Source organism: Phaethon aethereus (assembly GCF_964289735.1).
Source record: "Phaethon aethereus genome assembly, chromosome: 2".
Taxonomy (NCBI): Eukaryota; Metazoa; Chordata; class Aves; order Phaethontiformes; family Phaethontidae; genus Phaethon; species Phaethon aethereus.
This window is the reverse complement of record NC_138582.1, coordinates 168,713,091-168,738,697: the sequence shown is the minus strand read 5'-3', so window position 1 is coordinate 168,738,697 and position 25,607 is coordinate 168,713,091. Positions and strand designations below refer to the sequence as shown.

At 42.6% G+C, this 25,607-nt stretch overlaps 1 protein-coding gene across 1 annotated transcript in view; it reads left to right on the top strand.

The window, feature by feature from the left end:
- OBSCN (obscurin, cytoskeletal calmodulin and titin-interacting RhoGEF) overlaps positions 1-25,607 on the top strand; it is a gene marked incomplete at its 3' end in the record, with an annotated part of 187,985 nt that overhangs the window by 66,693 nt on the left and 95,685 nt on the right. Inside the window, exons 33-50 of the mRNA XM_081996868.1 lie at positions 225-491; positions 2,708-2,980; positions 4,481-4,747; positions 6,979-7,245; positions 8,122-8,388; positions 8,994-9,257; positions 9,825-10,091; positions 10,461-10,724; positions 11,643-11,909; positions 12,991-13,257; positions 14,561-14,824; positions 15,573-15,839; positions 16,673-16,936; positions 20,967-21,230; positions 21,569-21,832; positions 22,129-22,392; positions 22,924-23,187; positions 24,663-24,926. Coding sequence (XP_081852994.1) covers positions 225-491; positions 2,708-2,980; positions 4,481-4,747; positions 6,979-7,245; positions 8,122-8,388; positions 8,994-9,257; positions 9,825-10,091; positions 10,461-10,724; positions 11,643-11,909; positions 12,991-13,257; positions 14,561-14,824; positions 15,573-15,839; positions 16,673-16,936; positions 20,967-21,230; positions 21,569-21,832; positions 22,129-22,392; positions 22,924-23,187; positions 24,663-24,926 — 4,785 coding nt within the window. The remainder of the gene's footprint in view (positions 1-224; positions 492-2,707; positions 2,981-4,480; positions 4,748-6,978; positions 7,246-8,121; positions 8,389-8,993; positions 9,258-9,824; positions 10,092-10,460; positions 10,725-11,642; positions 11,910-12,990; positions 13,258-14,560; positions 14,825-15,572; positions 15,840-16,672; positions 16,937-20,966; positions 21,231-21,568; positions 21,833-22,128; positions 22,393-22,923; positions 23,188-24,662; positions 24,927-25,607) is intronic.

Below are 25,607 nucleotides of genomic sequence, written 5' to 3'. Positions count from 1 at the left end.
CTCACCAGCACCTCTGCATTAAACTTTCCAGGTATCTTCTGGAAATATTTTATCTGATATGCCCTGTGACATGAGGTGGACCTGGTGATCTTCTCAGATCCTTTCTATCTCTATTTTCTGTGATTCTACAAGCCTGGGCAGAGGAGATTCAAGACCACTCTGTATGCACAGGACTTATTTGGGTAGCAAATATCTCTCTCTCTCTCTCTCTCTTTTCCTTCCAGAAAAACCTAATTATTTTGTCAAGGAACTTTCAGATCTAAAAGTCGATGAAAATGGAACTGCAGTTTTTATGTGCCAGAGTGAGAAAGCTGCACCCTCTGTGGTCTGGAGGAAAGGCATAGCTGAACTCAGAGCTAGCAAGAAATACGAGATGACGCAGAAAGGACAAATCCTTCAGCTGACTATAAATAACTTGGAGAAAAGTGACAGTGACACTTACACCTGCGACATCGGTGATGCCCAGTCCCGAGCCAAGCTCGTTGTGCAAGGTATGCATGAGAGGAGTATGACTGTACGTCCTGTTTCTCCACCAGGAAACATTACATGCACAGGCAGATCTACTTCTAAGCATACGGGTAACAGAACCGCTGATTTCTGGCTCTGTGTCACTCATGACGTATATGCCAGAAGCAAAAGGAATAAGGAGCACACAGCTAGTGCACTCTGGGGAGACCCCCCTGCAGTGCTGCGTCCAGCTCTGGAGCCCTCGGCACAGGAGAGACACGGACCTGCTGGAGCGGGGCCAGAGGAGGCCCCAGCAACGCTCTGAGGGCTGGAACAGCTCTGCTGGGAGGACAGGCTGGGAGAGCTGGGGGGGCTCAGCCTGGAGCAGAGAAGGCTCCGGGGAGACCTTCCTGCAGCTGCCAGGGCTGAGAGGGGCTGAGGAGAAAGGTGGGGACAGGCTTTTTAGCAGGGCCTGTAGTGATAGGACAAGGGGTGATGGTTTTAAACTAAAAGAGGGTAGATTTAGGCTAGACATAAGGAAGGAATTTTTGACAATGAGGGTGGTGAAACCCTGTCCCACGTTCCCCAGAGAGGTGGTGGATGCCCCATCCCTGGGAACATCCCAGGTCAGGCTGGACGGGGCTCTGAGCAACCTGCTCTGGTTGAAGATGTCCCTGCTCACTGCAGGGGGTTGGACTAGGTGACCTTTGCAGATCCTTTCCAACCCAAACCATTCTGTGATCCTATACACTGTGCAGGATGCAGATAAAAATATAGCAACATGGAACTGGACATGCAGCGCAATTTGTCTATTGGAAGCAATTATACCTGGAGTGCTTTGAGTATGATTTTAAACCCAAAATGCTGATGTGAGGAGAGGCTGGTGTTCCTGTGTGAACATAGGATGGATATGATTCATGGTGCTTGCTATTAGACTCGGGGAAAATTATTCTGCCTCCAGGCTTTTCTCCGTATCTCTTAATGCATTTTTCCAGTAGTGGTTTCTAAGAGGGGATGGGTGAATGAGTGATCCAGTGATCTTTAAGTGTTTAATGTCCCTCTGAGCCTTAGAGATGAGTTACATCCTCCAGCTGAAGAGTACAACCCAAGCAGCTTTCATTTGATGCTACAGGCAGTAAATGAGCTGTGGTGGCCAATGCTAACAGCAGGGCAGCATTTAAGGGGAAGGAGTGAGGTCTGGTTGTTACTGCTCCTCACAGTTCCCCCACTGGAGCCCTGAGCAGGAGAAACGCTTGAGCTGAAATTGTTGAAGCCATGAAGAGAATAGGAGGAATGATTCAAGAATAGTCACATGGAGATGTTAGTGGCAGGGTCCATTTGTTGAGGACTATTAACTAGTCCTTAGACTATTAACTAACTATTAAAGTTAGTTATTAAAGACTAGGGGGTCGAGCCAGACTCCTCCACCTCTGATCATCTGCCAGAGCAGCCTTAAGAAGCAAAGAATTGTGCTTAATCCTCATCATGGCCGCAGGACCTGAGCTACCCGAGTTCAGTGTGGGGTTTCTAACAGCAACTTTTCTGAGTGAAAAAATACTTCTCTGTCACAAAGTTAAAGAAAAAAGTCAAAATTCCCTGTACTGGTCTGGTAAGTAGGAGCAACACCAGGTGTATCTTTGTACAGAGTGACCGTATAAATATTATTTTATTTATTTATTGAGATAAGTGTATATCTATCTATATCTGTACAGACAGGTTTTCAGGGCTGTCTTGTTTCTTTTTACTAATGCTGCAGTCAGACACTCTCTCCACTTCCCACCATGTTTATGGTTGGACTAAGCTCAAAAAAAGTGTGGTCTGGGTGGTCCTGTCCCATAGAAAGCAAGTTATATTTGCTCTAGAAAAACAGAGGGGTTGTCATGGGAGGGGTCATCTGCTTAGTGATATCTAGAGCCCAGTGGGGCTGTCAGAGCCACATCCTTTCAGCCTTTCCAGGTAGTTCCATTAGGAGAAACTTTATAACACCGGATTTGCATTGTACTGGCTGCTTGTTCTGCTATATGTGTTCTGGTGCTTTGAAGTTGCCTTCATCCTATATTGGTGTGAGTCCTGTATATATTATCTTCCTGTGTAAAATGGTTTTTGTGTTCAATAACAGGGGAATTGTGCTTCAGTCTTCCATATCATGAACACATTTCTTTCTTGAAATACTCACACGGGAAATCTTGCAGTTTTCCGTATCAATTTTCATGCTAGAAGCTGAAGATTCCAGTAATTGATGTATCTATGTTCCTTTCAGGCCAGAAAGTGCTAATAACAGAAGACCTGGAAGATGTCACTGTGGTAGAAGGAGAATCTGCCATGTTCAAATGCAGAATCTCTCCTGTAGACTATAGCAAAGTGCAGTGGTTTTTGGATAAAACTCCACTCCATACCAATGAACTTAATGAGATCCAGTCTCATCCTGGTGGATATCACTTGCTAACGTTGAAAAAACTCTCACTGAAGGACTCGGGGGTCATTACATTTGAAGCTGGTGATAAGAAAACTTCTGCCAGTTTGGTTGTTAAAGGTAATTCAACCATAAAAACCACAGGAGAGGAAAGAATGCGTAGAAATAAGCACGGGTTAACATGGGTAGGTGAAAAAAAGAACAACAATGCTACAAATTTGGCCCTGTCATACGTATATCTGTATACATTCAAGAAAAGCATCACATATATAATGAAGCTAGGGCTGGGGAATGAACACTTTGTAATCCAGGACAACTCTCAGTGTGTTTATTGGACCTTAGATGGGAATGTTATACTGTAGTGATGGTACATGGGATGCCTTGTCCTGTTTCCTTTGGTAGGGTGATGATAAATGAGGCGAAAATAATTAGTTCAAGGGAAAAAAAAAGTGCAACCAGTAAGTTTTTAATTTAGTTTTCATTGTTTGAAAGGCAACATTACACGTGTTCTCTGTTATTCATTGTTGAAAATTAATTGCTTTCTCTGGAAAAGTTAAACGGAGTTAAAACTGCAGTTAGTCTACTGCTATAGAGAGGGAATAAAACCCATGCCAGACAGCTCAAGATTGCAGGATTAGAGAGGGGTTTTCTTACTAGAAACATAAATATTTCTCATTGTCCAGAGATGTAAAACACACAGTCTCCACTGTGTCAGACCATATTCTCATTCTTTTCAGAATCACCATTTTTCTTGCAAAGAACTTTTTTTCTAAATGTGCCCGAATTTTGCCGTGCTACAGAAATTCAAACAGATTTTTTCTGAAGGCAAATGAAAGGTCTTGTTTGCAAAAGGCTGAGTCCTTCTGGTAACACTAATATGTGATGCTATAGTACCAAACCCAGGTTTTGGTCTCCGGATTGATTGGATTTTTATGAATAAAAAAGTATTAAGCTAGGGAGGGTAAGATCTACCTTGGCCAATTTTGCTATTGGTATCTAGCTTAGGCTACTTTTATAAGCTGTGTAGAAAGACAAGCACTTCCAGAGAGCAGTTCATCCTCTCTGTCCTAATGACCTATTGTGGAAGGGAATATCTGGTCTCTGGAGGGTCTGTCATCTTCCCGCGGCTATGGAAATAGCCTGCATGACCAATCTGGGCTATATGTTTGGTTTTTAGAAGACTCATACTTGATGAGATGAGACCTGCTCTAGATGTTTGTCTTTGAGAAACCTGTATTTCACCTCACTTCATGCAGAATTAACTTTTCAACATTCCGTTAGAAGGCTCAAACTAATCAGCTCACATGGAAAAGGGTTTAGGAATATCATGTCTCCATCTTGTTCGTATTTAGCGAGATGTGGGAGATATTTATGTTCTTCAATGGGGATATTGTCTTCTCGGTTTCTCCCTGATGCATTAGATATTTACAAAACAACATTTATGGCATGACTGGTTGCCTTCCTGAGGGCTTTATAGCCATGAACACCAAATTATTTGTTAATAACCTTGACCTGTAATTTTGATACAAGTAATCCTGGATGTAAATCTCACAGATTACTTGTGATCTGAAAATCCGCACCTTTTCTGAAATATCTCAGACGGTTTTTATGTAATTCTAGAGAAGCCCTGCATCTTCACAAAGGAGCTGGTTGATACTGAAGTCACTGAGGGAGAGGATGTGATCCTTCACTGTGAAACCTCCAAATCAGACAGCCCTGTAAAGTGGTGCAAAGACGGGAAGAGCCTTAGGAATTCTTCCAAGTATAACATCAGCCGGTCGGGATTTGAAGCCAAGCTTGTCATTCACAGGGCAGAAGAAGGAGACAGTGGCAGATATGAGTGTGAGGCTGGAGCAGCTAAAAGTAGTGCGGTTATTACTGTCAAGGGTAAGAACATTTGGAATGATCGTTTGGGTCCTAACTTGTCACCTAACAATGAGGTCAGAGTAATAAATTAAAATTATAAAAATGTGAAACTATACTGAAAAGGAACCTCATGAATTTGCAGCGCAGTGCAGGAGAGGTTCTCATCAAGTCATGCGGGACAGCACCCAGAGAGGAGACAGAATGTGAAATAGGAAAATCCTGCATTTTACCCAGTTTTAGCTCTGTGAAAGTTAAGTGCCTGAGTTCTCTAGAGCAGAGTGCAATGGGTCAGTAGAGGAAAGTGGGTGTCTCTGTAGGAAGTCTAAGAGATAATCCAGAGAAAGGATGAATCACCTTCTGAAGCTGTCTCCACTGATGGCACTGTCCAAGGAAGGAGCTCACACACGCATATTTGTCGGGGTAATTGCTTTAGGCAGCCAAATTTACTGACAGTGATGCACCCAAAGAGTGTGATCAGGGAGGAGGTGCTATCTAAAGGGTTGTTGTCTGAGCTGAAGCAAAAGTTCTCTTCTTAGACACATGAGACATTAGTGTACTTCCCTGAGCACATTGGATAAGCACCGAGTATGTTAGGTAAGCGTTGGGTCTGAGCCGTGCCAGAACCGGGCTCATCTGCTACCCACGTTATAATCGCTCCCGCCTGTCCTGAGTCACTGCCCCAGCCCGAGGATGAGGAGGAGCTCAGTTTCCGTGAGCAAAATCGCTCACTCACATGGGCAGGCTTGAGCAGGTACAGGGAGGTTGCTATGGCACAGGCTGGGTTTAGCTTGACCAGTGGATATCCTGCACACAGCAATTCTTAACGCCCTTAGGGAGGGCGGGTCGGAAGCTGCGCCTGGATTAGAGAAGTCAGTGCGAAGAAAAAGCATTTGGGACGCTGGAATAGTTAACCTGAACCTCAGAGCATGAAGTGGAAAGGCAAGATGCTCACAGTATTTATCTAGAGTGCAAAGAAACAAGCCAGCTTAGGCTGAGATCTGCTGTGCAGGGAAAGAGAAAACCTTGATGATGTAATGAAAAAGAGATGTGATGGTTAATGGTTCAGATTTGATATGTCTTTCACTAGTACTAAGATGTTTTCCCACTACCTGTTACACAAAAAAGAAAGGTCTATGTTGACTTTAGTAGGACCTGGATCTCACCCATGATGAAGAGGATTTTTTTCTGTTAGAAAAAAAAGCACTCATAATGAGTGTTAAACAACAGCTCCATTTTTCCCTTCACAAAGAAGGGTGTGGATAGGTGTAGGATTTAAACACACAGACTCAGATCACCAGTAGATGCGAAGAGTCAAGTCATAAGGATGTCTACAACAAATTACACTGTTGTAGCTTTCCTTTATCACATCAGAACAGTAGAATGCAAAAATAGCAAAAAAAAAAAAGTCGATAGCCATGTGACACTGAGCGTCCCAAACTAGAGGTAAAAGGGGAACAGAAGAATAGGCTGTAGTTTATCAACAGCCACGAGACAACTGCATCATGAATCAGTAGCTGACTTGCACATTTGTAAGACAACAGATGCCAGGAAGAAATTGTTTTGGGTTTTTTTGTGATCTGAGGTGAAAACACTTCACCTGAGTGTTTTTTTTCCCAGTAAGTGCCTTCTCTACACTGGCTCACCTTAAAGCCTTGAATCCCAGGCTGTGACAGAGCCTGCATAGGAAGCTCCACAGGGAGCCTTTCATGTACAGCTCTGCTTTCCTCTCTGTGTTTGCTCCGTGTTGTTTTTAAGTCTGTATTTATGTCTGATAAAAATATGTGGATTTTTTTTATAATGAGAAATCCATACTGCTGGTAATGGCAGAAAGTGTTTTGCCATTTCTTTGTGTCTTCTGTGTTACGTGGGAGTTGAGCTCAGTAAAGCTTTACGTTTTTTGTGCCAGTGGTCCAGCTCTGACCACCCATCTGCAACACTGCAACACACTGTTTGTGTCATTTATAGCAGTGCAGCATCTGCCACTGATGTTAATAATGACAACAGTAATAATATCAACGTCTTCAGCAGTACACATAGTGGTTAACAGGAAAATAAGCATATGGTCTCACATATTTTTTTTGCTACTATGGAGTGCTGGCAGCCAGATGTGAGTTGTCAGAATCCATTTACTGCTTGCTAGTGCTTTTCCATTCCGGTGATTTTCTATCTGAATAACGAAGTCTGAAAGAAAAAGGGAAAAGTGATTTCCAATCTCATGAGTTTCCTTAAACATTTGCAATATTCTTTTTCAGAAATACCGGTTCTTTTCAAGCAAGAGCTCCAAAATGAAGAAGCGAAAGAAGGAAAACAAGTCAAGCTGACCTGTGAGCTCAGCAAACCTGATACCCCAGTGAAATGGATGAAAGGAGACACTGTTCTCTATGCCAGTGAGAAATACGAATTCAGGAGGCATGGTACTGTGGCAGAGCTCATTATTCAGGATGTCAAATCGATAGACTCTGGGGACTATACCTGCAGCACTGGGGAAATGAAGACCACTGCTCGGGTGAAAGTAAATGGTAGGCAGAGTTATGTACGTTGCCACGCTTTCTTAATGCATTGCATAATAGAGCTTATATTAAACAAAACACACAGCACTCTGTGGCAGTGCCATCTACAAACCCATACATCACATTTAACGGGGAAGTTGCATACTCGTAAGCACCTGTGCGTATTTCACTCCTGCGCTCTCATGTTGTGCGTCTGGGACTTTACATCTGTAACTTCCCACTGAGCAGAAAATAAGTAAGTGCAGAGGGTTCATTTTCTATACCCAACGTGCCATGGTTCATTTTCTATACCCTACATGCCATAGTTCTGACCTATCAGCTATTTTACATGGCTGTGATTGAGACTGGAGTGAGAGGGAGACCAGGAGCATTGGAGCACAAGAACATGGCAACATAAGTCCAGTCCCTGGCAAATTGCAGGTGGCCAACTGATGAATGTTGAGACCCCCAAACTCCCCAAAACATCCTTTTTAAAGGCTCTCAGATGGCGTCTGCACTCCTCCCCAGTGCCCTTAAACCAACACAGTACCTTTAATGGCATAGCAAAAGTAGTATGTGCTGGAGCAGAGAGAAGGGGGGAGAGAGAGCATGAGAACTGCCTCAGAGCCCTGCAGCAACGGGGAACTCATTGGGTGAGGATGCCCAGAGGGCTCTGATGGGCTCCTTATTAAAGATGAGAGAAACTTCCTCCATACTGCTAGGAACCCACAGTGAGATGACAACATCTGGGGGAGAGATTTCTTCCTGCTCCCAGGCTGAATCATTTTGGTGCTGCACAGCCAAAGGAGGGTCGAGGACTGGTTTTAAGAGGTGACAGCTATCATGGGGCACTTGTTGTACAGCAGGTCAAGAAGGCATGTCCTAATCCCTGGTTCTGTGTTCTAGCTGTGCCTGTCCTTTTTAAACAAGCCCTGGAGAACACAGAAATGGAAGAGGGGAAATCTGTCTCCTTGCGCTGCGAACTCACAAAAGCTGATGCCACCGTGGTGTGGAAGAAGGGAGAAGCCACGCTCCAGGCAAGTGCCAAATACGAAATGAAGCAGAAGGGGACAGTGGCAGAGCTGGTGATTCATAATGCAGAGCCAGAAGATGCGGGAAGATACACCTGTGACACTGGAGACCAGCAGACCACAGCCCAAGTCAAAATCCATGGTAGGAATAAGACACCTGCTTGTGACCATTTGTTGTTGTTCTTGCCATGGCCCTGCTAGCTCCTGCACATTTATAGTGAGCATGCTGGAACAAAAAGGGATCAGTACAAACAAAAGGCAGCTCTGGTTGGGTCCATTATGTTTTCTAGGACAATAACTTCGTGCTAAAACATAGCAAACAAATATACCCGATAATAAGGTATCTTTCCTTGCCTCTGAAATAACGGTTCTGCTTTCTGCTCTGGACAGAGGTGCTTGTCTGAGCTCTAAGCTGGAAGGCGAGAAGGGCCTCAGCTACTCAATTTGTTAAAGACTATGCAATTCTCTTCTGTATTTTCTCAGTAAGTTTTTCACGCGTCTGTGACCATCGGCATTTGGGCAGCAGAAGGGTAATTACCTTGATATTCTAATTATTGGGAAATAATTGTTTTATTTCCCCCCAAACTCATGGTATGCTATTGTAAATGCAAGTAGAGTCCTGGAGGTGCAGGTAGGTCAGAGCTTATTAGCTGCGCCAAGAGAATTTGTTTTGCTTTTAAGTCCTCTATGAGGTCACCAGTTGGCAACGATGCTCCTAAAGTAAAATGAGAACGCTTCATTCCTCAGCCATCTCTGCGCTCATCGAAGAAGAGCTGAAGAGCGTGGAAGCGGTGGAAGGAGGGACCGCCACCCTGCGATGCCAGCTGAGCAGAGAGGCCCCCGTGGAGTGGAGGAAGGGGCACGCTCTCCTCCGGCCGAGTAACAAGTACCGGATGAGGCAGGAGGGCAGGGTGGCTGAGCTGCTGATCCACGATCTGGACCCAAAGGATGCTGGAGACTATACATGTGTAGTGGGGAACCAAAAAACCACAGCAGCCTTATCAGTGAATGGTAAAAAGTCAGAAATATCCAGTGAAACTCTGGAACGTTTTTGTCCATCTCTTCCCTCCTCCTTTCTGTATATTCCCTCACAACACCTACCTTTACGTCCTGATTCTACTTTTTTCATCGTTCCACTTTTCCATGTTGCCACGTCACTCCTTTCCCCAGTCTCCACCCTTGATCAGCTTTCATTATGCCCAATGTGCTGTGTGTGTTGTCTTGTCTTCTCACTTTCCCTCAAGTGAAGGTTGCTGACATGCATGTATGTTTTCCTGAATTATTACGGAAACGTAAGATTCCTTGGGATTTTCTGTTAAGGAGGGTTCCATCATCTTTAATGATGAGGATGAGTTTGTCATTTGTATGCATGATCCCAATCAAGATCATGCATACTTTGATTCCCACAGAACGATTTACTAGAGATTTATTTTTTTTTTTTACCAGCCACAAAAAAAAGCAGGATGTGTTTAAGGATAAGGGTGTTAACATAAGGCTTAGGTAGTCATATGATAAATCATGATTCAGCCTCTGGGCAGGGCCTTGGGTTGCAATCCCTTTTCATTCTGCATCTCCCAGCCCTGCCAATCCGTTTCAAAAAAGAGCTGAAGAACGAGGAAGCCACCGAGAGCGGGACGGCCACGCTGCAGTGCGAGCTGAGCCGGGCAGCGGGCTCGGTCGAGTGGAGGAAGGACGGGAAGGTGCTGATGCCAAATGGCAAATACAAAATGAGACGGGAAGGGCGTTTTGCTGAGCTGGTAATCCAAGACCTAGACTTGACGGATGCTGGGAGCTATACCTGCGTGTGTGGAGACCAGAAGACAACAGCTGCTTTGAGAGTGAATGGTAACCCATGTTCTACCCGTGTTTCTCATTAAGCCCCAAACTTAACATGTTTGACAGCATTTGCTGGTCATCCAAAGCTTGGTGATTTCTTAGAGGTTTCATGTTCTCGGCTCTGTGCTGCCAAAGGGTCACCCTATTAGAGAATACTCCCTTTTTTTTTGCTTTGAGACAGCACAGCTATGTTGTATATTGTTTTCTGTAATTTATTTCTCTCAACTGTAGGAGGTTTTATCCCCCTTTCAACTGTGTCCACCTAGAAGTAGTGCATTTTTATTTAAACGTATACACTGCGGCCCAGGGACTCACAGCAGAGTCTGGTTCATTTCAATCTAGTGCTGATTCCTTCTCTGTTGGTATTGCATCCTTCAGCCTTGCCTGTCCTCTTCCAAGAAGAAATGTTGAACAAGGAAGCTACAGAGGGGGAGGCAGTCACTTTGCACTGTAAACTGAGCAAATCGGCCCTGGTCGAGTGGAGAAAGGGGAACATGGTCCTCAAACCAAGTGAAAAATACAAAATAGAGCAGGAAGGTCCCTTCGCGGAGCTGATGATCCGGGATTTGGATTTGGCAGACGCTGGTGATTACAGCTGTGTGTGTGGAGACCAACAGACTACGGCTACTTTGACAGTAAATGGTAAAAAGAAATTCTCAGCACATGCCCCAAGCAAAGCTGTATAATTCCAAACTCTCTCCTTCTTTTTCTCCTGTTTCATCCGGTCCCAGTACACTTTCTGTCCTCCCCCCGCTGATTAATTTTTCTATCCTGTTTTCCTTCTCTCTCTCTCCTTTCACCCGATGCCCTCTTGATGTGCTATTTGTCTTCCTAGGTGCTATGTTCAAATGACAAGTGGAGTACAGGTCCCCAACTCAACGCAACCTCCTAGGGAGTTGGAGGAGCCAACTCCTAGCCCAGTATAGCTGCTTGTTTAAAAGTTTTCCTACAGGGATTGACCTAAAAGTGGGAATAGTATTTCCTTTTTGTAACTTACACTGTATGTTGCTACTCAAGGACTATCTTAATGAAAAATTGCCTTTTTATTCTCCGGCTATTTCCCAGCTGTTTTTTACCAATTTTGGCTTAACTCTTCCAAAGCATATACTTTATCTTTGCAGAAAGCTGACAGCATGTTTGTAACTGCTCTGTTTTAAGGGGCTGTATTTATAAAAATACAGACAGTGCCATGAATCAGGCACTTCTGTAGAACTGCTGTTTTTCTGAAAGGAAACAAAATGCTTTGGGTCTCACATTGAAATACAGCCTCTAATTTTCCCCCTTTGATTTTATGGTTTATAACATAAAGGATAGATGACTTGTCAACTAAGTTTGCAGCTTGACTGACTTGCTTTTAAAGCAAGTTTTAAAGTGTGAGGAGAAAAAAATTAAAAATCAGACTGAAATCTCTTTTGAAATGTTAGAGACTGGAAGATAATCCTGGAGTGTGAAGAAGGTCTTCTGGCTTCAGTGACATGCAGGTTCAGGGAGACAGTGAAGAGAGTGAGTAGATCATGAGTCAGGCTTTGATGCCGTGTCCATATTGCATTTACTCTGCAGTCCTGCCTGCTCTTTTCACCAAAGAACTGACAGATGAAGAAGCCACAGAAGGTAAAAGTGTCTCTCTGCACTGTGAGCTGAACAAGGCTGCTGCTAATGTGGAGTGGAAGAAGGGATTCAAGACCCTCAAATCAAGTGACAAGTATAAAATGAAGCGAGAAGGTGTCATTGCTGAGCTTATAATCCAAAATCTAGACACGACGGATGCTGGAAATTATTCCTGTGTGTGCGGAGACCAGCAGACTATGGCAATTTTAACAGTACATGGTAAAACTAACAAAACAAGACACGTGCTAAAAGTAACTATCTTGTTTTCTCTGTTCCTTTGGACAGATGCCTGGTTACCCTACCATCTCCCTCCTTCTGCCAGGCCCTTGTCCACGGCTCACTGGTGCCAAGGAAGTGTTCCTGTTGGCATCTGTGCGGCCAGGGTGCACGGCACGAGAGGGGTATCAGTCTGCACGCTCAGAGAAACAGATAAGCAACCCACATTGCTGCTGATGTTTTAATTAGGGTCCATCATTTTGGGTTTTCCCTTGAAAGTTCCTTAATTAGACTCCCTGTTGTGTTCAGGCGCAGTAAAATGGGTTGCCTCAAAGGGACTATGACTTAGGGACTTTAAGGTTTCATAAAATTCCCAAAGGTTAGGTTATTCCCTGGAATCTTATTCTAGAATTGTATTAATCCTCCATTCCTGGGACAAAGAGATGCTTTTATACGTACCGGCCAGTTGTCATGGCATTCAGTTGCTCTCCTATGCAAAGCAAGCCCAAACCTTCTAATGGACAACCATTCCCAGGGAGAACTTTGATTTTAACTGCAACTGAAAGGATATGTCAGTTCAGGTGAAAATGCTTGTTTTCCCACCGTGTATTGAAATGAACAATTTCATTTCAAACTGACGCTTAGAATGAAACTCCCGTGTTTCATTTTTTTAAAGGACAATGTCTTTTCATTTGCTTAAGAATGTGAAAACATAGCAAACATCCTCCCATTATGATTTAAAACTTTATCTAAGAAAACCAATTTTTTTTCAGAAATTTCAAATTAATATTTATTCTTTTTGCTTGAAATTTCCCAGGAAAAAAATTGGGTTTTCTTCTTTTGTCTGTATTGATTTTTGACTCTGAGTGCATGTAAAATATCTCTACAGATTAGTGCAACCATTGAATCCTTTCCCGGTGATGGCATTTTTTCCTCATACTGATTCATGAAGATTATTGACAATCTATGTTCTTGTATTGATAAATCAGGTCAAGATAAGAAGGGAAAAGGACAATTAAACATCAGTGTTTAATTTTAACTCTTTGGAGTATTACATCTCGCTGCTCATATTGTTGTCCTTCAGCTTTGCCTGCATTTTTCAAAGAAGGATTGAAGAACAGAGAGGCCACAGATGGTGCAACAGCCACTCTGCACTGTGAGCTGAGCAAGGTCGGTGTCCCGGTGGAATGGAGAAAAGGGGAGAAGACACTCAAACCAAGTGATAAGTATAGGATGAGACAAGAAGATACCGCTGCAGAGCTGCTGATCCGAGATCTGGAGGTAGACGATACAGGAGAATATACCTGTGTGTGTGGAGACCAGAAGACCTCAGCTGTCTTGACAGTCCATGGTAAAAAGCCATTCTCCGTTATGATAGCCGCATCTCAGGGAGCTCCCTTTCCTCTGAGAGGTCTCTTTCCCACCTCCTTTGATGTGTCGATTCTGCAGCATTTTCTTGCTCTGCTGGCCGTGTCACCCCACTGTCTGTCAGTTTGAAACTGGTGGCTTTATAGCAAAGTAAAGAAGAGCTGTGAGAGTTTCCAATCTTAGTCTTCACTTCTTAAAAGTGAAAAAGGCACCTGTACGTAAGGCCAAAAGTGAGCAGTCACAAAGGCAAGCTTCTTCTCAGAGGTTTTGTCCTTGCATCCCACCGATGTCAGCGATTTCGGTGCTTAACGTGCAGGAATGATATTTAAAAACACTGAGCTCAGTTAGTGAGAGGTTTTCCCATTCAGGAATGAACGACTGTCCTCCTCCTTTGTGGGACTGCGATATATTCTGCTGAGGAAATAGTACTTTCCAAAAACAAACCCCCAAACCATTATTCTGCAGGTCCTGATTTAGGGAGAAGTGAGAGGGGTTTTGTTCCCATCTCTGCCACAGTGAATAGCGAGAAGCTTTGGTTGCCTCTCCAACAGAGACCGTTCGTGTATAGTTCCAATAGATGAAAGAATAGTTTATATTTGAGATATGTCTTAAGGATAAGATGCTTCTAAGGACAGGTGTAAAACTGTGGAGGCAAAACTCTCTTCTCTCAGATTTTCTGCACGCTTTTACTTCCTCTTCTTTCTCCCAGCTGGAGGTTACTCTCCTCCTCTGAGCTGGCACTTTCTTCCCTCTGCAAGTTTCTTCCTTTTTACTTTGGTGGCACATCACAAGGCAACTTGCTGAATGCTGTTAGAAAAAAATCAGTATTCCTGATATTAGAGACATTACGTCCTTGGACATTATGCCTTAAAGGTGCACTTGAAGTTTTATTACTAATTTTTTTTCTGAACAAGAAAGATAAATTATGGTATCAGGAAAGGTAGAGATCTCCAGCTAGCAGTGCTGTCACCTGGGGCAATGACTTTCAATCAAAAGTCAGGTTATTAATATTCAAGGTAGATTAATTCAGACTGAAACAGGGAGAGAGGACTACTGGAATCAGCCGAGAAATGATGAGCACGCTACGTAAGTCAGCATTAGAGGCAGGTCATGGTGGCAATTACCCCTGTGAGATCCTGCAGTAGTTTTCTAATAGATGCAGTTTTCAAGAGCATATGATATATTTTCCTGTAATAGTGAAGGACTGGCCTCAGGACCTAGTCTTATGTTCCTCGAGGTCTGGTTAATGTTTCTGATGTCCTCTCTGTTTATATTACATCCCATAGCTTTGCCTGCACTGTTCAAAAAAGAACTTGTCAATATGGAAGCCACAGAAAATGGGACGGCTGTTCTGCAGTGTGAGCTAACTAAAGCCACTCCTGTGGAGTGGAGGAAAGGGCAAAAGGTGCTCAAGCCTAGTGAAAAGTACAAAATGAGACTGAAGGACACAGTTGCTGAGCTGACAATCCATAGCCTGGAGGAACAAGATGCAGGAGATTACGCATGCGTGTGCGGAGACAAGACGACTACTGCATCCCTGACAGTGCATGGTAAAAGACATAAGTTTAACAGGGGTTTTCTGCTTTGTCATCTGTGATCTCATGCAGGATCACAAACTGGTCTTGGTCCCATCTATTGTTTTAAATTGTTATGACAACTCTGTCAACCACTGGGAACATCTTTTACTGAAAGTCCTTCTCTTAGGACTAAGAAATAGCACCATACAGTCTTTTCTGTCCCTGTTCTTTCATGTTAATGGATCTGGAAGCAGGTAATGAAGACCTTGGTGAAGTTATAAATAGCACTTTCAGTATTTCCATTCATTAATTTCTCTAGGCATATCACTGAGATTTCACTTGTTTTTTGTGAACGGAATCAAAAGGTGCTCTGTTATGATAACAGCTGAGAAAGGCATGTGAGAATCATACATTGCAGCCTGGAATTTTAAATAACAGAGTGTTTGTTTTAATTGATCATCTGATCTTAAGACGGAGCTGTGCATAGTTCCTTGAAATCTTGGGATCAGATTTCTGTTGTTATATCTTAAAATGCCTTTAAAATATACCTTCCAGTACTGAAATTATAGTTTTACAACACTGGTTTCCAAATCAGTTGTGACATGCTGACTGCGATGTGTTGCAAATCATAAGGCAGGGATGCCCCTGAAATCATCATTTGCCTCTCAGGTACTGCATAGTCTAAAACTTTTAGAGGTTAAAGGGTTTTGATCCTGTGGAGGAGTCAAGACACAGTATTTCCTCAGTTTTAAAGTGCTCTTTCTTCACCTGTGATCTTCAGCCCTTCCTCCGCATTTCAAAAAAGAGTTGAAGAATGTGGAAGCCACAGAAAATGGCACAGCCACTTTCTGCTGCGAACTGAACAAGCCCGCGGCTGCCGTGGAATGGAGGAAAGGAGACAGAGCCCTGGAGCCAAGAGACAAGTTCTCTATGAGATGTGAGGGCACAGTTGCTGAGCTGGTGATCCGTGATTTGGATCTGGCAGATGCTGGAGATTACACATGCTGTTACGGAGATCAGAGAACCACTGCTGCCTTAAAAGTGAATGGTAAAAAAAAACAACCCAAAACCCACAAAAAAACAATATACCAAATTAAGTGGATTATTTTCAACCAGCTGTTTTTTTAAGAGCATGGTAGCATCAGCTTTGAAATTGCAGCCCTGTTTCTGATGAATTTAGCCACATGTGGTTGGACATGGGCATAAATGCCTGAATGCACCAGTCAGTATCAGGCACAGATCAGGTGTTCTCTGCAGAATTTTCAGATATTCATCTTGGTACTAACTCATCTCTTTGATGCTCATGTTCAGTAGTAGTTGCTAAAAAAGGAAAATCATATTATTGTGATGTTAGTTGTAAAGATGTTACAATCCAAAAGTTGAGAATATTACAATTTGGAGATGGGATATTTTTGATACAGTTTTCAGTGTTTCAGAATAATTTGCCCGTCAAGTTCTGCTAGACCACCACCTGTGGAGAAATCTCATGGAAAAGTGAGATTGATGCCTCAAATATAGTTTCACTTATGAACTTTTTCAGTAATGATTTGCATTGTGATAGAACTTAGACACTCTAGTTAGGCTTTATTTTCCATCGTGGTAGGCAATACCCAAAGTAAGGTAGGGCTCAGTCTTGCAGAGCCTGAAGAGGTTGAGACTGGTGTGGTTCTCCATTTAGACCATGCCATAAAAGAAGCTCTGACTTATGAATAAGGTGTTTTCCATCTTTTCAAAGTCACTGCTTTACGGTTCTCAGAGTGGTTATCAATCCTACTTGATTAGGGAGGGCTTTGCTTATCACACGTGGTTGACAGACCACAGATGAATTGTTACTTGAATAGCTGCCGTGGTCATACATTCTGCTCATTTTGAACTCCTCAGCCTTGCCTCCATGCTTCACGAAAGAGATGAGGAATGAAGAAGCCACAGAAGGTGGAACAGCCACGCTACAATGTGAGCTATCTAGGGCTGCCTCTGTGGAGTGGAAAAAGAAACACAAAGTGCTCAAATCGAGTGAAAAATATACTATGAGACAGGAAGGTACTGCAGCACAACTACTGATCCATGCTTTAGAAGTCAAGGATGCTGGGGAGTATACCTGTGTGTGTGGAGATGAGAAGACTACTGCAGCACTGACAGTGCATGGTAAAGAAAACAGAAATGAGAAATTTTTGTGTGATGTTTCCCCTGTTCCCTCTGGAAGCCTCAGTACTGACATGCCATGAGTTCCTTCTCTAATCATGCCATCATTAATTCTGTCAGTAACAGAGTTTCTTGATTTTATTGTGATTTTTATCTAATTCAAACTGGAATTGTAGTTCCATTGATTATACTAACATTTTCCCTGTGTTCTCCTTGCTCTTGTTGGTGCACGGCTATACTGCTTTGCACCACGCTGAAGACTGAAGGATTCCACGTGCTTGCATTTTTTGTTCTGTTTTACTTACTTTTGACTTCAGCCTAGAGAGATGGAGCAGCAGGAACATTGACACTTCCTAAAAAGAGTAATGTTGGGTTTCAAGTTACATTAGGATTTTCCAGATAATTTTAAATACTGCAAACAAAATTTGATTCAATACATCTTTTTGAAATAACTCTGACCACGGATCATGTAGATTTGCATTCTGGTCTTGCAGGATACTCAGCATTATAGTGTGAGAGAACGTCACAGTCCTCAGTACAATTCATCTGCAAATTTGGAAGAGAGAGAAACTTTATTTCCACTGTTAACATAAGACAGTAGAAAATAGTTTCACCCGTCTTTCTCAGCTGGAAATTCAGTAGGTCAATGAGTTGATTTCTTTTTGCCACCCAGACTTTTTCATCTTGATATTTACCAAGAAAACAAGGATGGCTTATGTCTTGAACTTCCAATTTAACCACGAAAAATAGAATTAGAAAAGACCTCTACAGGTCATCTAGTCCATCCTTGAGCCCAAGTCACTATCATGCCTACCTAGCCTCACTCCAGTGCTGAAGAATTTGCAGTTCTCCTGGATACTCATTCCACTGCCTAGCCATCAATACTGCCAGAAAGTGCTTCCTAATTTCAATAGAAGTCTGTTTTTTCAGACTGGTTTTCAAGCTGGCTTAAGTCATTACTTCTTGTCCCATATCCTGTAGAAATGGAGAAATATTTGCTATTTTCCTCTCTGTGAAAGATTTGAAAACTTATGTCTCCTTCCTGTCTACTCTTTTCTGGACCAAGCACCTTCAATCCTTTCGCTCTTCATAGGCCGTGTTTTCTAGACTTCAGCTCATCTTTGTGGCTTTCTGGACCATCTTCAGTTAATCCCCATCTTTCTAGAAGTGGCCAAAAGCAGACTACATTGCTCTACCAGAGGCTTTGCCAGACTGAAGTAGGATGGGAGGACTTCATGTGTCTTGCATATGACACTCCATTTTATATATCCCTATTATGATTTGCTTTATTCACACCAGAATTGCGTTTTTTTTACTTGCATTTGCTCCATGATCCCTTGTAACCCCAAATCTCTCTCTGCAGATCTGCTGTGTATTGTTCCCCATCTTGTATTTGTGGCATTGATTGTTCCTAAATATAGCGTTTTGCACCTGCTCTTGATGAATTGTAGCCTATTTTTTCACCACTGCTTCATCAAGATCTTCTGTATCCTAATCTTGTTCAACAAAGTACTTTGAGCTTCTCTCCGTTCACAGCTTGAGATCATCTGCAAAGTTAATGACTGCTCTGTGTTTCGTTGTCCAAGTCACTAAAGGAAATGCTAAATAATACTGGGCTCCAGAGCACTGAGGGACTCTGCTCAACTCTTTCTTTCATTGGGAGTGCAAATCACAGTTGAATATTCATTCTTTGGCTGTGGTTTTCAAACTGGTGATTCCACCTATACCTAAATTAGGGTAAGAGCTTTACTAAAATAAAAGTGTACAGCATATATACTGTGCCTTTCTATCAGTGAAGCTTTTTACCTACGCCAAGAAAAATTATACTGGTCCACTTCTTCATGAGGACAAAAGCCCAAGTGCATTGCTACAATATTTTTCAGAGAATTAAACCTAAGCTGAAATGGCCATAATTCCTTGGATCCTTTCCCTGCTGCCCATCTCTTCTCCCTTTTTCCAAGACAAACACTGTGAACAGGATTCAGCTCATAGATGAAGACTGGTGAGTGTTCCTAAATCCCCATTGTTGTCAATGGAGACATAATCAACAAGGTTAATGGAAGCCAGGGAGACACCCAGTTCACCATATAGCAGACACATTTCGTTAGCAAGTAGCTCCATTGGCTCTGTTGACTTTTTATAGATCTTTCTTGACTGTCCTGGGAGCTTAGACTCTTGGTTTACATGGTGAGAACTAAATGTGTGCTTTTCAGTCTGAGATCTTTTCTACCTCTGGGTTTCCATTTTTTCAGTGTTTGTGGAACATCACCCCTTCTCTTTGATTTCACCAGTGTAACTGCTAATGTCTGATATTGGTTGAGCCTGTACCTTAAGTATTCCAGGATAAATTTCATCACACCAAGGTGCTTTGAGAATATTCAGTTTATTTAAATGTTATCTAATCCATTTTTTCCTTACCCTAGCCAGAATACCTATTACTTTCATAGTTATCATTAACTTCTAATATTAAAGAAAAAGGTAGAAAAAACTTCAGCTCTCCCCATGTTACCTACCATCAACTTACATTCCTGAAAGTTGGTAGACCAATTTCTTTCTTGTTGTTTTTCTTCATTCTAATCTACCTACAGAATGTGATTGCATTATTTTTGCTTCTTCTAGTTCAGGCTGGCCAGATTTCCTGGGATTTGCATGTTAATATTCTGGTACATCCAAGAGCCTCAAGTTGAACTGTGAGCAGAGGACACGGAAAGCTCCTAGAATAGTGATCTCACCACCCAGTTGATGGATACAAATACATACAGCATACAGCTGTGTCTGGAGACATTTAATGTCAGCATCATTTTGCAGATTACCTTTCAGCCCCTCTTTCATGTTTGTCACTTTGTCCATGAGATGACAGAGTCCAGGAATGGGGAACTGCCCTTGACCTTCTTGAAATATGCAGGGAACCTGGTCTTTTTGGTTTTGCCACTACATTCTGTAGTATTTCTTTTGTATTCATCTAAACCTCCTGTATTTTATAGGTCTCTCGAGTTTCAGGACATTGAAGAATTTGTGATTTAGGCAGGCTATTCCTGATGATCCTTGGAATGAAGTAGTCTCTCTAATTATGCCCTTAACATTGTTTCTTTGAGAAGTTTTCCACTCTCTTAAACTACCTTGTCCTTTAAATTTACTTCTGCTTGATCATACGTAACAATTCTTGAATTATTGAAGCTTGCTTCCTAGTTGCCCACAGAAATTCCTTTTGCTCTTCTCCATCATTACTTGTGCTAAAATCCATGAGCTATCCTACTCTGTAATAGGTGTTTGCCCAATTATCCTCCACATCCATATTCTCAAATATTTGTTTCTTGCTGGTCAGAGTCCGGAATTGGAGATCCCCCTCTGCTGTTCTTTCATACCTATTATAAATCCAAAAGTGGTTCCCACCCCATTCCAAAGGCTTAGCAGACGGTGTCCCATCCTACTGCTCCTCCAGTACATACTACCACATTACCATCCAGTCTTATGCTCTGAATGATTCTACTAGTTGTTCCAAAAGGGATAGGGTGTTAGGATGCACCTGAACTTCCTGGTGTGAAGGTCTTATAGCAGACTTCCACAATGGAGACATCATCCTTCTTTTTCTTTTTTATTGTTACCCAAGTACTTTCAAGAGGTCTCTCTGATTCTGCTCTTCAACCTCATTCTAACTCTTGGGCTAGGTCTGTAGGCATTCTTAACACATAGGTAAAACCTTTTAGTTTTTTTCTTTAGCCTTTTTCCTGACCATGGTGTAATCTGCTATATCAATTTCCCAGGCTGAATTATACTGAGAAAGTTACAGGTTTGACCACACGTGAAGTTTTCCCTTCCTGCTGTTTATTCTCCATACAACTCTAAACCAATCAGCAAATTTACCCACCGTATAGGACCCTTTTGTGTCTATGATACAAACTAGTATCTTCCTTCTGTGAGATGATCCTCATGTCAATAACTAGGCATGGATAAATACTGGTAAACATCAGGTTCATTTTTTTGGTGGCCAAGAACTGCTTACCATGAAAATATTTGCTCCTTTGTTTCTCAGCCCTTCCTGCTCTCTTCAAAGAAGAGTTAAGAAGTGAGGAAGCCATGGAGGGTGAAGTAGTCACTCTGCGCTGTGAGCTGACCAAAGCCGCTTCAGTGGAGTGGAAGAAAGGACACACAGTACTCAAACCTAGTGAGAAATACAAAATGAGGCAGAAGGATGTCACTGCAGAACTGGTGATCCATAATCTAAATGAGAGTGATGCTGGTGATTATACCTGCGTGTGTGGGGATAAGCAGTCCACAGCTTCCTTAGCAGTACATGGTAATAACCACTTTCATCTAGATGTCCTCGTTATTGAGCTTATGGTTTGCATTCATTTTTCTCATGTTCATTCTTATCTCTGCATAGTTCCTCTGAACCTGACTTGTCATAGTCATGAGAATTAATTTGCTTTTTGTGATTTAAGGGAAAAACCTTCACCCCAATTACATATACAGAGTGGTTTTAGGACTTGGTCTGTAAAGTAGGTGTGAGATCAGGCATCAGGCCCAAAGATGGCTCCCCACTGATGCCCTCACCTTTCCTTCCCCCACCCCTACCCTTCGCCAGGAGGCTGTGTTTGCCGCTCCATTTTAACCCTCTGTCCGTTGCATCCTCAGCGCTGCCTGCACGCTTCAAGGAAAGCCTGAAGGACGAGGAGGCAACAGAAGGTCAAGCGGCCACTCTGCGCTGTGAGCTGACCCAGGTTGCTCAAGTAGAGTGGAGAAAGGGAAGCAGTTTGCTCAAAGTCAGCGACAAGTACAAAATGAGACAGGAGGGCACAGTCATGAAACTGCTTATCCATGACGTAGAATTGAAAGATGCTGGAGAATACACTTGTGTGTGTGGAGAACAGGAGACAACAGCTGCCTTGATAGTGCATGGTAAAAAAGATATACCTAGATCTGTATTATTGTGTATTTCTCTGTCAGCTCATCGCTATTGGTTGTGTGTTCACCTGTGGTTGAATTTGGTTTTTTAAATTTGTAAGCTGTCTATATGATCTGATTGCATCCAGGCTGCTTTTCTGTTTCTGTCTGTTGGTTTGTCCAATGTCCCAGAATTATGAGGAAAGGAATTTCTTTCTGCCTTAAGATGTTCTCTGCTTCTGTACCACCCAATCCCGTCATGTGTGCCACGTGCCATTTTTAACGTCCTCTGTCCATTTTGTGACCTTCAGCCCTGCCTGCACTTTTCAAAGAAGAACTGAAGGACCTGCAGGCCATGGAAAGCCAAACAGCCACTCTGCGCTGCGAGCTGACCAAGGCTGCAGCTGTCTCATGGAAGAAAGGAAACAAAATACTCAGGACAAGTGAAAAATATATCATGCGGCAGGATAATGCCCTCGCTGAGCTGGAAATCTGTGATCTAGAGCTGCAGGATGCGGGAAATTACACCTGTGTGTGTGGAGACCAACACACCACAGCTTCTCTGACAGTGAATGGTAAATTCATCTTGCAGATGACTCTTCATTTTTTGTTTCTATGAAACATCCAGTTGCTGTATGCAGTGTTCACCTACCAGCTTTAGGCTTTTTCCTAGGTATTAATTTGTGTTCAGGAAAGGAGAACTTCTTGTTCTGACATTTAATTTTGGTCTATTATTCCTGAGAAGGGAGCTGAGGACATGACTGCTTCTCCACGCAGACAAACTGCTATGCTGTCTGCTTAAGGGAATAAGTGACTAGGAAATGCTCCTGTTAGACCAGCTGAGATGTCCTTTCCCCGTGGAGGGTGGCCCTGTGATAAATTCTTTAGGTTGCATCTTGAATCCATCCAGCCTGTCAGCTCAGCATTTCTTTTCTTAAAGTCAGTGCTGGATTTATTTTTCCAGATCACCATAGTGATAACCTCAATCTCAATGACTAAAGACCCCAACTTGGCCGGATTTGAACTTCAGTTGAGAATTCATTATGCTGATTGCAAATGCAGAGGTCTTAGTTTAAATACACTATCTATTGACCTTCCATTCCCAGCCCTGCCAGTGCTTTTCAAGGAAGAACTGAAGAATGAAGAAGTCCTAGAAGGAGCATCAGTCTCTCTGCGTTGTGAATTAACCAAAGCAGCTCCAGTGCAGTGGAAAATAGGGTCCAAAGTGCTCAAAGCAAGTGACAAATATCAAATGAGACAGCCTGGCACCGCTGCAGAGCTGGTCATTCATGACCTAGAAGTAAAAGATGCTGGAGATTACATGTGTGTTTGTGGTGACCAGAAGACAACAGCAACCTTGACAGTTCATGGTAAAGAGTCCTTATTAAAATTAATAAATAGTTCTGTAGATAGACATCGGTCTGAAATTCAGCTACTGGGCCAGTAGCTTGTCTTGTTTTTTTCCCTTTCTCTTCATTCTATGTATAGGTCATTTCTTACTGAGAAAGACTAGCTCAGGGCAAATTTTTGGGTCATTATTAGTCTACTCCCTTTAAAGGGAGAAAACAAGATGTTTCTTTCTGTCCAAGTCCCCTCTTGGACATTTACATTTTCCAGCTCTTTTTCGCCTCCTCATCCCCATGGTTCACTTCAGCCAACCAGTTTTCTCCAGACCACACCTGTATGGTCTGTGATGCCCTCTGCTCTCCAAGCACTGCTCAAAGGGGAAGTAAGGGTTTGGGCAGCAGCAGGAGGAGATGTTTCTGTGCTGGGTGACTTGGCCACAGCTGCTCCTGGGGGTACCAGATTCTTTAAGCAAGTCAGACATGCAGAATGAGTTAAGAGTTAGCATTTCAGAGCTTGCTATCTCTAACCTAGGTTTGAAGGATGCAGGGGTCTGTACCTCTGGGTACAGATGCAGGGGATCAAGACTACCTTGACAGTTAGGTATTAAAAAAAAAACTAGCAACACAGGTCATCAGCAGTTATACTCTTCTTTATCCTACTAGCTCCCAATAAACCCATCCAGAAATAAATCCTTGTGCAACATTAATAATCTCATTAACTGATGTTCTGTTCTCATTAATGAGTATCCATTTTAATGGAGTAACAGTCCACAGCTCTGAGGAACTTACTTGGTCAAAGAGACTCCGTTCTGCCCCCTCCAGCTGTTTCCAAAAACTTCTGACCCTCCCTTGGGCTTTCCTGAGATATTGACTTTTTCTGATGTATTTGGGGAACACAGTTTGTATTCTGAGCCCACTTACAGTAGTTGTGCACAAGGCACATTTTTGGGTAAATGATAATAATTAGTTTTCCTGTAGGGTGTTCTGTCATTGGGTTATGATTTGCAAAATGGGAAATAGTAAGAATCTGAAATTCTTATTACATGTAATGGCCCTCCAAACTTCAATTTAAAACTAGAAGTAGCTTTATTTTTAAACCTGTCTGCTTTCATGTAGGTTGGGCTGTAAGCTTTTAGCAAAAACAAACCAGAAAATAACAATACCAGCCTCCAAGAAATCATAGCTGTGTCGGTAAAATAGCACCGTATCCAGCAGTGTTATCCGTGAGTGCTGTTGACTCAAGATCTGGATCTGTCTGTATCGTTCTTTCACCATGAAAAACAACAGATACCCACGGAACTGATCCCTTACGGTACCTGAAACCATGTCACACCTGAAGAAGGATGCTTTCAGAGTTTCTGAATTTGACTATAGATAAACATGTTTATAGTAGGCTGAGAAAGAGATGCATGAGGGGAAATAATCCCAAACATAAAAAAATAAATTAGGATTTTAATTCTGGTTTTCTGATGACTATTTGTCCGTGTTGCATCCTTCAGCTCTGCCACCACTCTTTAAGGAAGAGCTAAAGAGCAAGGAAGCAGAAGAAGGTGAAGAAGTCGCCCTGTGCTGTGAGCTCACCAAGGCTGCTCCGGTGGAGTGGTGGAAGGACCAGAGGATTCTCAAAGCAAGTGAGAAATACAAAATGAGTCAGGAAGGGACCAAGGCAGAGCTGGTGATTCATGAAATAGCTGAGGAGGATGCAGGAGGCTACACCTGTGTGTGTGGAGAGCACCAGACTACGGCTGTCCTAACAGTACAGGGTAAAAATTATTTTGACCTTCTATTTCCTAACTGGAAACATCTGTTCTCTACTAGAAGGTGTTCGATTTTCCATGCCTGTTTGTTCAACCTTATTAGCTGAAGTTCCATTCATTTGAAATAGTATTCCCTCCCTTTGATGACGTGCAGGTTGTATATATTGGAAAATACCGGTCTATATTTTTCTGTGCCATCCTTCTGTCTCTTCCCGTCCTTAAACACAAGCCTGATATCCTTTCACCTTTCCCTTCTGGCATTCCTTTCCTAGTGTATAAACCCACTATATCTTTCCTTTCCTGCATTTCTTTTCTAAAACACAAATCTATTTATTCTTTGACATTCCCTTCTGGCATTCTCAATACCTACCACTTTAATGTAGTGTATGGTATAATAAGCAATATCCAGAATAAGGCTGTGTTAATTATAATTTCTTCTGTGCTGAGTTATGTTTATATGGGGTCTTCTGCCCATAACTGCTGTCCTAATGCACAAAGATAGGTTTGCACTGGGAGTCTGATTTTCTAAGGAAGAAAGAATAAATTCTTTCTGTGACCTCCTTCTGGTCTTATTTTGTTGCAAAAATCAGCTGCTGTGCAACCCAAACTGGTGTTTCAGCTTAACACTGCTGGAGGTGGGAAGTGTGCAAAATCAAGGAGGCTAAACCTGGTTTCCAGCCTGTATAT